This window comes from Polyodon spathula, chromosome 5 (genome assembly GCF_017654505.1).
Source record: "Polyodon spathula isolate WHYD16114869_AA chromosome 5, ASM1765450v1, whole genome shotgun sequence".
Lineage (NCBI taxonomy): Eukaryota > Metazoa > Chordata > Actinopteri > Acipenseriformes > Polyodontidae > Polyodon > Polyodon spathula.
This window is the reverse complement of record NC_054538.1, coordinates 26,049,007-26,061,494: the sequence shown is the minus strand read 5'-3', so window position 1 is coordinate 26,061,494 and position 12,488 is coordinate 26,049,007. Positions and strand designations below refer to the sequence as shown.

The following is a 12,488-nucleotide window of genomic DNA, read 5'->3' as shown; positions in this document are numbered from 1 at the left end:
AAGGCCAAAACCAAAATTGCAAGTAATAAATACTTACAGAAAAGCAAGAAAAGAGATTTCAACTCTTTCATGTACAGTTGTGAATGGATCTGTGGTATTTGATCTGTGGCCAACATTATAAGAAGACATTTTTAACTGTCATCTAAAAGTTGCTGCATGCCTTGCTAAAAAGTTACTGCACACCACAAATAGTAAGTATTATAATTTGTTTCTTTTTTAAATACGCATATAATATGAAAGTTATAGCTTTGCATTGGTTTACAGTAAAGAATCAAAACTTTTCTGATTAACTTTGTTTTGAAGTCTTTATTCATATCTATTCAGCAACACTGAAGCAATTACACTGGGAACCACATCACCTGATAGAAGGGGGGTATCTCAAACTATTTTTCATGAAACAAAACATATATTTATAATACAGGGACAAATAGTGGTATTAGTCGTATTAGCATAATGCTACTTTTTGTGCTATGAGGGAATAAGATGGGAAACAAATAATTACATATTCATCATTCTCAGGAAGATTATAAAAACTAGGATAATAAGTAGAACGCTTTAACATGTTGCAATCCCAGAGAGACACAATAGGGTATATAATATTTTAACATTTCTGTAATATATACAACAACAAACAAAAAAAAAATTAAGCATGTGTCTTACAATCTAATTTGCTATATACATATTCGAAAGTGCAAAATATATTCTTTATGACTGCATGAAACGTGTTTTTGCTTGGAGTATATCAATAATGTATGCTTAAATAAAGATTTATTTGAACAATGTAAATTGCCATTTTTCACAGTAGGCGATAAAGTTACATAAAACATTTTGGACCGTATGCATACAAGATGGCAGTCATTTCTGGCCTTTAAAAAAAATACTGCGATTTATAAAACTACTGCATGTTTTTTTTAATGGCCAGTAATGGGTTTAGATGCAATTTACCGTCACGGATGGTTACTGAGAGATTGTATCTAACCAATTGTCAGAGGTATGCAAATGAGCTGTGTCCCCTACTTAGGATGTCATTGGCATACATTATCTGTTTACACTGTCACGTTATGGCTAATGGACATGTCTGGAGACAGACATGTGCGAAATATTATAATGCCAGGTTTAAAAAAAATGCACGCACATGCACACATTTATTTTAAATGTATAAATCATTGCACTGAAATAGCATTAAGGTATTCTCTGTACATATAACATTATGTAAAAATATAAATATGCATAGTAGACATATATAACGCAGTAGTCAAATTAAATTAATACCTAGCACACTTTATTTTTTACTTTAGACTATAGGCTACTGCTAACACAAAATAAATCATGTTGCTGCATTGAACACATACTGTACAATGCAGAAACAATAGAGCATAATGTTAAATTGAAACTAAACTATTTTAGCACATGAGCCTACTTAGTACATAATTAACCCAAAATAGATCATGATGCTGCATTAACATGTTATGATACTATACAGTGCCTTGCATACTGCACACACTTTACATAAAAAACTTTGCAGTGTACGGGTGGCTACAAGTAAAACGCATAACCTAACTGCTATTTTTTTATTCTGTTGATATGAATCAAACTTTCTTTTCTTTTCACAAAGCAATTAAAGACTTCAAATTCAGAATATTGTAATGCACATCTTGCATTTCAAACCACTGGAGTCCATCAATATTTCTGATGCCCTTTTCCAACCGATTGATCGCAGTTAGTTTAAACTCTGTAGAATATGAGTTCATATGCTCTCTTTTATTCATGTTGTTAATTTTAGCAGCTACCTGTATCTGTTCTTATTTTCATCCAGTCTTTAGTATCAATACAACAGACATTTCTTTTTCAGTGGGTTTCTTTGAATCATGCAATTCCTAGCATCACAATAAATTGGTTATTTTTGGAGGACATACGTTGTGTCAGGCATATCAGAATGTATGGCATAACAGTGTCTGCATAGCAAGGGACTCCTGTACTAAAAAGGTGATGGAAGTGAGTGAGAGGTTAAGAAAACCTACATTCACTCCCCAGTAACTCGCAGAGTTAAAATAATTAATTGTCAATGCAGATCAACTGTTCGGAAATACAAAGTTCCATGGCTGAAACAATATGGCAAGAGATAGCTGATCTGGTTAATGATGCGGTTAGTCCTATACTGCCAGAAGCACACAAGATGAACGTCAGATTGTAAAAGAAAAAAAAAACAGTGGGGTCTTCTGGGAGGATTATCTTCCAAGATATTTCCCTCCTCTTTATGTACCATACAGTCCTCCCAAGCTTACCGAACCCTGTCTTACATTAGAAAAATGAGTAGGCTACAAACCTTATCTATATGTTTTTCACCAGTAAGTAGCCTGTCCTGTTAAGACGAGTTAACAGTGCAATTTAATATATAACTTACAAATAACTAAATACTTAAATGATCAAATTATTGGATAATTAAATATAGACTATTTTTACTCTATTGGGTTAATACATGTTCCTAAACATAAAAATTATGCTAGGAAGTTAGACCGATAACACACATCTCATTCTCCGCCTGGTCTGAGGCACCTCTTAATTATGATACCTTTAAGGATCACTTAACTGCACAATAGAGTTCTATGAATCAGACGAATAATATGTTAATGAGAAAATTGGACTCCAAGGGCACGTTATTCTAACGTCGCGGTAAGTGATATTTGTTTTATGGTAAATAGCTTTTATGAATCATCAGGAAAACTATTACTAGTGCAATAAAGGAGACGGTAAATTGTATGCATATGGGCCTTTGTACGAATTAAAGTCCTATTCACTATATATATATATTCATATATATCTATATATATATTATATATATATATATATCATTATACTATATAGATATATATAATATTAAAAGTCCTTCAAGCGATTAATACAAAAGTAATCAAAGATTATAGAAGGTTGTGACTGGTCTGTGAATTGGTTAACTTGGTGATTGGTATTATCTGTTTGTTTGTAAACTTGTAAACTCACTTGACATACGCTAGTGAAAGAAAGGAAAATCTAATTGTAAAAGTTAACACTAATACAGATGCAAATGCACATCCACATGAAATCCCAAATTTTGCTTTTTCATAACCAATTAAAAAAGTAACGTGCATAAATGGACTAACCTTCATAGACTGCCTTAAAACCCTGAGATCCAATACTGTCATCAGACTGAAGATGAAGCCACATCTGATTGCTCATACTCACAATCAGGTCAGGAACACTGGAACCTGTGAGACTTCAGTATAAAAAAAGACATGTTATGAATCACTTTTACATTATTTTATACATGTAAAATAAAAATAAATCTGTGTGTGTGTGTTTTGTTAGTTTTTTTTTTTTGTTGTGAGGGGAAGGGGAGGGGGAGGGGGGGTAGAGAACTGTAGCAATGAAAGCTTAAAGGAGCCCCACCCCCACCCCCCAAAAAAAAAGAAAAGAAAAAACTGCCTCCGTGAAACCACAGAATTATTTCACTTTGAATCTCCCCATCTTCCTGGCCATGCTGAAGTCCAGACAGTGCCACAATAAAAAAAGGAAGATAGACTTGAGGCCATTGCACAGTAAATTTGTTCCATCAGTTACCTTCTGCCATCTGTAAATGTCATGTGTAAGTTGACTGTACACCAGATGATTTAACATACAGCAAATGCCAGTGTATCCCTAACAAATAGCATTGGTTGTTGTCATTTTTAACACATGTACCAGTAGACTGAATAGAAACGGACATCTGGTGTGCAATGACCCTTCATCCCCCGGAATGAGATTTGAGATCAATGCTAGTAACTGGCTGTTGTTTCTATCTGATACATTTGATTGGCTTCTTGACTCTTTCAGCTGTTTATATTCAGGTTCAATTGTTCCATCTTCTTGTCAAAGGTTATACTTCTTATAAGTATTATTTTATAAAAAAAAATTGAGAGCTTCCATTAAAATACACCTTCATGTTAACACTGACACCATATTGAAAAAAAAAAAAAAAAAAAAAAAAACTTGGAAACACTTGGAAAAATATCCATGTTTGTATTTTGGGGTACTTACACATACAACACTGTTCTTGCATCACCAATCTTCCCACCATCTCCCACAGTTACTGTATCATAGCCTCTTTCAAGATCAAACTCTTCAAAAGCAAGCTTGATGACCTGTTGAAAAAAAGTGTAATGAAGCAGAAAAAAATAATAATAAATAATAATAATAATGTGCAATTCAGTAAGTAGTGTTGTGCAACATCAAGTAATAGCCAACTGTTCCAATAAGCAATGCCAAACTGCATTTGCATTAACTTGCCAGCTCAACCTAATTGATACAGATTGTAACTACATTAACACACAGTAATTTCAAAAGGGTACAGACATACATTGAATTGCAGGTTTCTGGGTTTATTAATTATATGTGTCCAAGAAAATTTCATGTACAAAAACAAAAAATGTAAAATGAAAGGCACCAGTCATATAAAGCTATGATCTTGACAAAACCAAGTTATTTATCAACAGTCTGCAAAGAGGTAATATAAAAATGTCTAAGTTAAACAAAATTCAATTGGGGCAAACTTGTGGGGGCCAAGTTTGTCCCAGTTATGTCTCCTAATATTTACACATATCATAACATTGATTTGTATGTGTGTCTTTAGAGGTATTTAGAAACATTATTTGAATATTCTGGGACTGCTGTAGAAATACCTTAGTTTTTCTATAAAAATGGCCCTATAATAGCCACAGTAGTTTTCCCTCCATCCTACTGTAATAATCCATGCACTGTAATTCCTGCTGTGTGTGTTTATGTTGTTCTTGCTGTTTGTAATTGTAACCGCCCCGCTCTGTATTTCCCGCTGTTTTTTTGTTTATCTATGTCTGTGTCTGTGTAATCCTAGCCAGATAGGGTACGGGAGCTTACACACATCCCATTGGCCCTCAGCCTCACACTAGGACCAATGGGATGTGTGTAAGCTCCCGTACCCTATCTGCCTAAGCGACTGAGCTAAATGTATAAGACCAGGCTGAACCCGACAATTTGTGTGTCTGAAACATGAGTAGCTGACAGAGCTGTGGACTCTGGTAAATAAAATCATTGAAAAAAAAACAAGCGTCTTCTCCTGTTTTCTGTTTTCCTGCCAGAATGCTACATTATATTCTAACTTGGCAGGAATAACTAAAATGACTCCCAATAAACAACATTTTCAAATGTATGTTTCTATTTTGTTCTACCATACTGTTTTTGTTCAGCTGAATCTATTTTGCAAGTGTTACCATATGGAAACAGCAACAGTGGTAATCCCCAAAACAATGCCAGTTACATACATAACATGTAAAAATAATAATAAAAACAATTTAATATGTAGGAATACTGTATGCACATATATACATTTAACATAGGCTCCAACTCAGTGGGTAATAGAACATCCCAAACACTTGTTTATATGCGCTGTTGTGAACAAAATATTACGCCTCGAATGTAGATCTATATATATATATATATATATATATATATTAATATATATATATATATTACCGAACCACAGTCACTCTCTGCCTTGACACACTTTTGTCTGAAATGGCTTTTCATATGAGAAACAGTATATTTATGCCTCCTTTCTTTTAATAACTTATATAACAGCTAAAATAGATTAAAAGAGAACAAAACATATTCCGTTTTTGATTATTTATTTGGTTCGGTTTCAGCTGCGTTTGTAATACTGCAATTGATTTCACACTGTCTGAAATTGCTAGAGCACCTTTTCAAGTGAATCCTAGTCCCATCATTTGGTGCACAGTCTGAAGCGAAACAAATATTTTTGACGTTTTATATGAACTTGGATGTTAACTGAACTCTAGAGAATTATCGTCTCCAAATGAACTAGGTATGAAAGGGCCCAGTTGCTTCTTGCAGTCACAGTACGGTTCAAATAATATCTAAAATGAGTGTAAATGTGTTTTCCATTATATAGCGCAAACAAAAGTATGCAATGTTATTATAAGAGCAAAAAAATTGAAATAGTAGTGGGATGGACATGTAACAAAAAGAACAGGAAGATGTCAAGATGAAATTAGGACACATTCTGGAGCAGCACACACTTTTGTGGAAGAAGCTTGGGGAGGCCTTCATCCAGCAGTGGATTGAAAAAGGATGAAGATGATGATGATGATGATGATTATATATATATATATATATATATATATATATATATATATATATATATATATATATATATATATATGCATATGATATACAATACAATACAAATTTACGTCAATGTTAAACAATTTGTTACAAATTCAGGGTCTGAGGTTATCCAGAGAATTGGCTTTTAAAAGTTAGGGTCAAAGCGGATAATTGGGACAGAAAATTGTTACTAAAACCTAAACAAAAAGATAAAAAAAAGATTTATCTAGAGTTTGTCTTTCCACTTATAGAGTACATAGTGAAAATATTAAGACAATCATTATGAAACATTGGACTATTTTGTCGTCGGATTCCAGATTGGGTCCATTATGAGACAGTCCACTGTTATTTTTGTACAAAAGGTGCCAGAATTTAAAAGATAAATTCCTCAGATCAGATTCATATATTTCCCCTAAACCATTTTTATAACCGAAACCAGGATTTTATAGATGTGGGCAATGTACACAGTGTAGTAATATGATACAGGCTAATACATTTTTGCACCCTAGAACACGTAATGTATTTTTGATAAAGAGTAGGATTTCATGTACATCAACACATATCATATATCTTTTAAAATGTCCTTGTAGTTGGGGCTATGTAAGTAAAACAATCAGACAATTAAAAAGTAGAATTAGTGAGCATGAAAGTGCAATTAGGCATAAAAATGAAAGATCTTCCATTTCAAGACACTTTCAAACACACCTCCATCCAGTTTCCAGTTTGGGACATCGTATAGGGATTGAAAATGTGTCACTGAGACGTAGAGGTGGTGATTTGGATAACTTTCTTTTGAAAAGAGAAACATTTTTGATAGATAATTTGGATACTCTAGAATGAGGAGATTGGTCGATGTTTCTGAAATAATTAAATGATAATGTATCGTCAGGGGGAAAGAGATGGTTTGCCTTGACGATGCATTAATTAAATACATAATGTCAGTGATTGTTCTAATTATGAATTGTATAATCTGTTGTTTACATTGTTGTTTTTAATTGGTAATAATGTAGTGATTTAAATCACCTATGTCATTTGCTATGGTTAAACACGCTAGGCAAGCTGAGGACGGGCGGGAGGACCGAAACATGTTTGTTTTTTTAATGTTTACTTTAAATTAAATTAAAATAAATAAATTTTGAATGCAGACTTTTCACTGTTTTGCTGAGTAGTTTCAGGAAATGTTATGTATTTGCCATCCCTTTTAACCAAAGCATCAGTGATCTGCTTGACATTGACATTGACATTTTGACATTTGACATTGATACTTTGATTCAAGAAATATCAGCACAGGGCATTTGAAACATACCAGAAGCATAAAAGCTCAATGCAGCTGTGTGCATAATTTCTACAGAAAGTTCCTGATTTTATACTGGCAGATAGCTGTACTCCCCATTCTGCAGCAGGCGGAAAGCTAACTGGTGGAAGTTTAAATTATCCAACACTTTGGTCTTTGGAAAATCAACACAGATTCTTAGATCATTATATACGCTGCCAAAAAGAAAGCATCAGAATAACTAATGAACCAAACTAACAGATAGATTCCTGCTGTTTTTTTCTGCAGCTTTGGAAAATTCTCAATCAGCTGGAAAAACAGAAGTGCAGAGAAAAATGGTCAAAATAATGGTGCATAGCTTTATCCTCACGTGGATCGCCTTTGAAAAGAATCCCCTATGTCTTTAGGTGACACTAAATTGGAGGTTAACTTTTCAATGCCACAGTAGATAATACACTTTGGAACAGATTGGTCTCACTTTGCAGGTTTACCATCACCATCATCACTGACAGCCAGTCATAGTCCAACACATTTTTTGGCATTTACATTAATATCGAAGGCTGCCCTACACCTATTCAACTGTCACAGTACCTAAAAAAATAAAAAAATAAAAAAAAAAACTTCTCTGTAAGACTACTACCTTATCATGCTATTTTTTTTTTTTTTTTTAAATATACAGTAATATTTTTCATATTCTTTGCATTGTTTCAGTGTTTAATGTCTTTGTTTCAGAAAAGTATTTTGGTTACTTTACAATTGTAAGATTTTGTTCTTTATTTTATTTTTTTAATAACTATTTTAAGGCTGTTTGAAACTGTCTCATTGCATTTCTTGTATAATAAGGCAAGGATACTCTCCCATGCTTCATCAAGAGGATCACAGAAGTAATTTTGTCAAATTACAATTATATCAAATTTAATCATTAAACAATACATTTACACAAAAACAACAATTTAATTGTTAAGGGAAGACACCTGTGGAAAGTATTTAGTAGCTAATTCTGTTGACCTAAAAAAAAAAAAAATGAAAGAACTATTTCTTGGAAATATATGCTAGTCCCAACAAAATATAAAAATTGGTTGTACTAAAATATTGAGTAAAGGATTGGCCAAATACTTTTGTAAGCATACTTCATTTGGTTTTCACATATTTCTACCAGAACTGGTGAATAATTATTATCACATAAAAAAGTAGTATTTCAAAAGTATGTAATACTTTAGTGAACCACAGTATTGGAAACATGTAAGAGGGCACCACTGTATACACTACCTATGTAATTACTAAAAGTAATAAATAAAGCGATAGCTCATTACTTTAATAGTAAACTTCAAAGTTTCAGTTTCCATCTTCAGGCTGCTTAGATGTAATTAAGCTTACAGTTTACCGAAGTTCATTGCTGTTATAAATAAATGTACGTTTCTAAACTTATACACTGAAAAGGGTGTTTGAGTCATAGATGTGGCTTTTTTTAAACAACATTATTTTACATTTGTTTGATTGTTTTCAGTTTTAGTGCACAGAAGCCCTTTTTGGTCAAACAAACCCAATATTAACTAAAATCCATCTACATTTAGTTTAGTTATTCACATGGGTTCTGCATGGCTCAAGATATGGTGCAGGGATATTGTAAAATCCAAGACATAAATTAGAAATTAAATACCAACCTGTCATTTATGATTACAATATTAAATAGAAAGCCTGCCATTTCTCAACAGCGACATTACAATATGTGATTCCCTAAAACTGTTTTCCTTTTAGCAACCAGTAATGATTTGAAAATGAACCTTTCTGACAGGCTCATTTGAGTGGAGTTAAATAATAACAGACAGACACGTTAGCCTACCAAGTTAAAATTATCTTGACTGACACTGCCAGATTCTAAAAAGCCTTGGAAGAAATGAGTACACAAAGAAATACTCACATTCAGGGATGGGACATTGGAAAGGGGGAAGTATAACACTGTGTAACAAATTATAATTTTTTTTTTTTTGTTCCTGGGTAGTAAGTGTTATTTCCTAATTGCTTATGCCTCAAAAGTATAGCAAATGGCTATTATTCCCCACAAACTTTGCTTTTGTGACCAGGACAGTGATATTTCAAAATATCACTATTTCCAATGGGAAAACGGGTAAATGTGTGTCTTTTCGTTCACATAAAGTCAGAAAAAAACAACATATGAATCCAATTAACAGGTATTTATACTAAAGTAATACAAAAATGACTACAAAAGATTTAGAAGTGAGTAGTTTTTCAAGATTTAAGATTATACTGTAAATACTGTTGTAAATATTTTGTAGTCATTTTTGTATTACTTTAGTATAAATACATGTTAATTTGGATTCATGTGTTGTTTTTTTCTGACTTTATGTGAATGAAAAGACACACGTTTGCCCGTTTTCCAATGGTCACAAAAGCAAAGTTTGTGGGGAATAATAACCATTTTCTATACTTTTGAGGCATAAGCAATTAGGAAATAACACTTACTACCCAGGAACAAAAATTGTGTTACATAGTGCAATAAATTGCCTGATGTTGGAAAAATAACTCATCACTTTTAAACGAAAGTAAAATGTAAAAATGGATATTTAAATGGTTTTGGAAACATATATATTGTTTACTGGATATGAACCTATGTATGGTTATTCATGCTAATTTGCAATTTAAGTAACTAATCAAAGCAATCCCAGTACATATCACATATTTACAAGTAAAACTAGATAAGTAATTTCAGACTGTTCTCATATTCCCTTCCGCATTGTTGACTAAAAAATGGCCCTGGTTTTATTAATTAAGCTCTCCATTTCTTTTTGGCTATTGTCAGCATGTCATTCTTAAATGTACATTATAACAAATGCTTTGAGAGGTTCACCAAGTTTGTTCCTGGTCAAAAGTAAATGTTCAACTAAATAGAACAAAACAAAGCATTTGACACACGCACAGTAGTTAAAATGTCAAACTTGGTTGAGAAGCAGGCTGTTTGGATGAGAATTTATATTAATAGGCTAAAATGTAACCTTCACAAATTACCTTGTCACATAGCGATATGCTCTTTGCACAAGACTTTGCAACAAGATAAACAAAACCTCTTAAAGCCTATACAAACACAATCATAACATGACAGTACATCATGGTGATAGTTTCTTCAACAGGCTTGACTAGCAGACATTAAAGGGCTGTATTGATTGATTTATTTTGTTCTACACCGGCGGAATTAACAATATTTTCCTCCAGCACTTTCGGCAAAAAAATAAAATAAAATAAAAAAAAAAGATAAAAAGAGCCCCCGCCAGCCTTCAATGAGTGTTTGAGAAACTGATGGCTTTTAATATTTGACTAGACGTACAAAGCTGTATGTCTTAGACTAAAACTACAGCATGTATGTTTCTTTTTTTTTTTTTTTACCATGCATTCAATAAATTACTATTGATAATTTCTCTACAACCTTTTTGACTCCTATTCATTTTTTGTATTTAACCATTGCCCTTATTTTGGTTTATTTACTATTACAGCAGTTCAATGCAGAAAGAAAAAACAAATTAAAACAAAATTCTTCATGCACTACAAAATATACTGTAGATTATCTAGAAGGTAGTAGTACCCTGACGATTGGGTATTATTTCTTAAGGTATTTTTATATGAAGTGTCTTTAAGGACACTTTAATTACACTGTTAAGTTGATGTGGTTACAAAGTTATTAAATTGTGAATACAAAAAAAAAAAAAAAAAAACATTGGTAATACAGAGTAATTACAAAAATATCTAGCAATTAAATGTTCTACATAAAACGTTATACTGTATTGTATTCGTCTGGTGTTCATCTAAAGCAAATCATTTTGTGACTCATTGAGACACAGAAATTACTTGTTACTTACAAAGGCAGCTTGAACTGACATCAGTTTATCTAAAAACTCAGCAGAGTTCAATGTTATTTATTGCATTGCAACTATTTAATAGATTCAGTGAACATCAATTTCTAATAGTTTATTCTTTACAGTGAAAATTATCAGGGTAATATAAAATTCAATTTTATGTTGAAAAAAGATTATATATAAATAAAACTAAAATAATCTGTATACATTACTTTAATCTAGGTATATTTCAGAGATGGTACTGTGGCATTGTTATGTCTAGAAACATATGCAGAGTATGGTAGAGAATATAACTACTAGACCATGTAACACACTGGGAAGTAATTCAAAGTCAAGTCAGTATGCACTGGTAAACAGAACATTTTCTGTCAGCTCACTTAGACATCATCTGTAATGAATATACAATGAGAATGTTCTCTAAAAACTGCATTAAAATGGAAATGGAATCTCAAAATCAAGCTACTGCAGATTTTTCCCTGCAGTGCTATGTGACATACTTTTCAAAAAGAAGCTACAGTGTATTTATTATTTATTTAAGAAAATCAACACATTCCACACTAAATTAAATGTGCCACATTAATAAATACTTTTTCAGCTGCATACACCTTTTAACCATTTAAACCTTTGTACACACACACACACACACACACACACACACACACACACACACACACACACACATATATATATATATATATATATATATATATATATGGCCTGGAAAGGGTATTGGAGGGCAGGCTGAGGGCATTGCATTGCAACCTAAAGGTGACAATAGTCTTCCTGAGGGGCATTTAATTTTCCACCATGGCCGAGTCTGCAGTACATATTTAATATATGAATCAGTCAAGAAAATAAGTGAGGCAAGATTAAATTTATATATTTTGTTTAAATATAGCTGAAACAGCATAAGTGGATAAATAACATAAATACATAACAGAACATGTTTTTGAAGTTTTTTTGGCGTACAGCTTTCGTCTGGCTTGCTGACTGCTGCATAATCCAGTTTATATCCTGGCCATCATATTTGTTTACATCATCGAGTTGAATTTGTTTGAATTTCATAAAGCCAGAAAACAGAGACAGTGGTGTTTTAATCACCATTTTAGTGGAGCCAGCATTACATTTCAGCCATCAACACCAGGCAGAAGGATGCCTACATTATCAGATGG

General features: G+C 32.6%; 1 protein-coding gene across 1 annotated transcript in view; it reads right to left on the bottom strand.

Moving 5' to 3' along the window:
• The window catches only part of LOC121316386 (CUB and sushi domain-containing protein 1-like), a 590,542-nt gene that overhangs the window by 182,073 nt on the left and 395,981 nt on the right, over positions 1-12,488 (bottom strand). Inside the window, exons 14-15 of the mRNA XM_041251464.1 lie at positions 4,054-4,157; positions 3,141-3,253 (exon numbers count right to left, since the gene is read on the bottom strand). Of these exons, the coding sequence (XP_041107398.1) occupies positions 3,141-3,253; positions 4,054-4,157 (217 nt within the window). The remainder of the gene's footprint in view (positions 1-3,140; positions 3,254-4,053; positions 4,158-12,488) is intronic.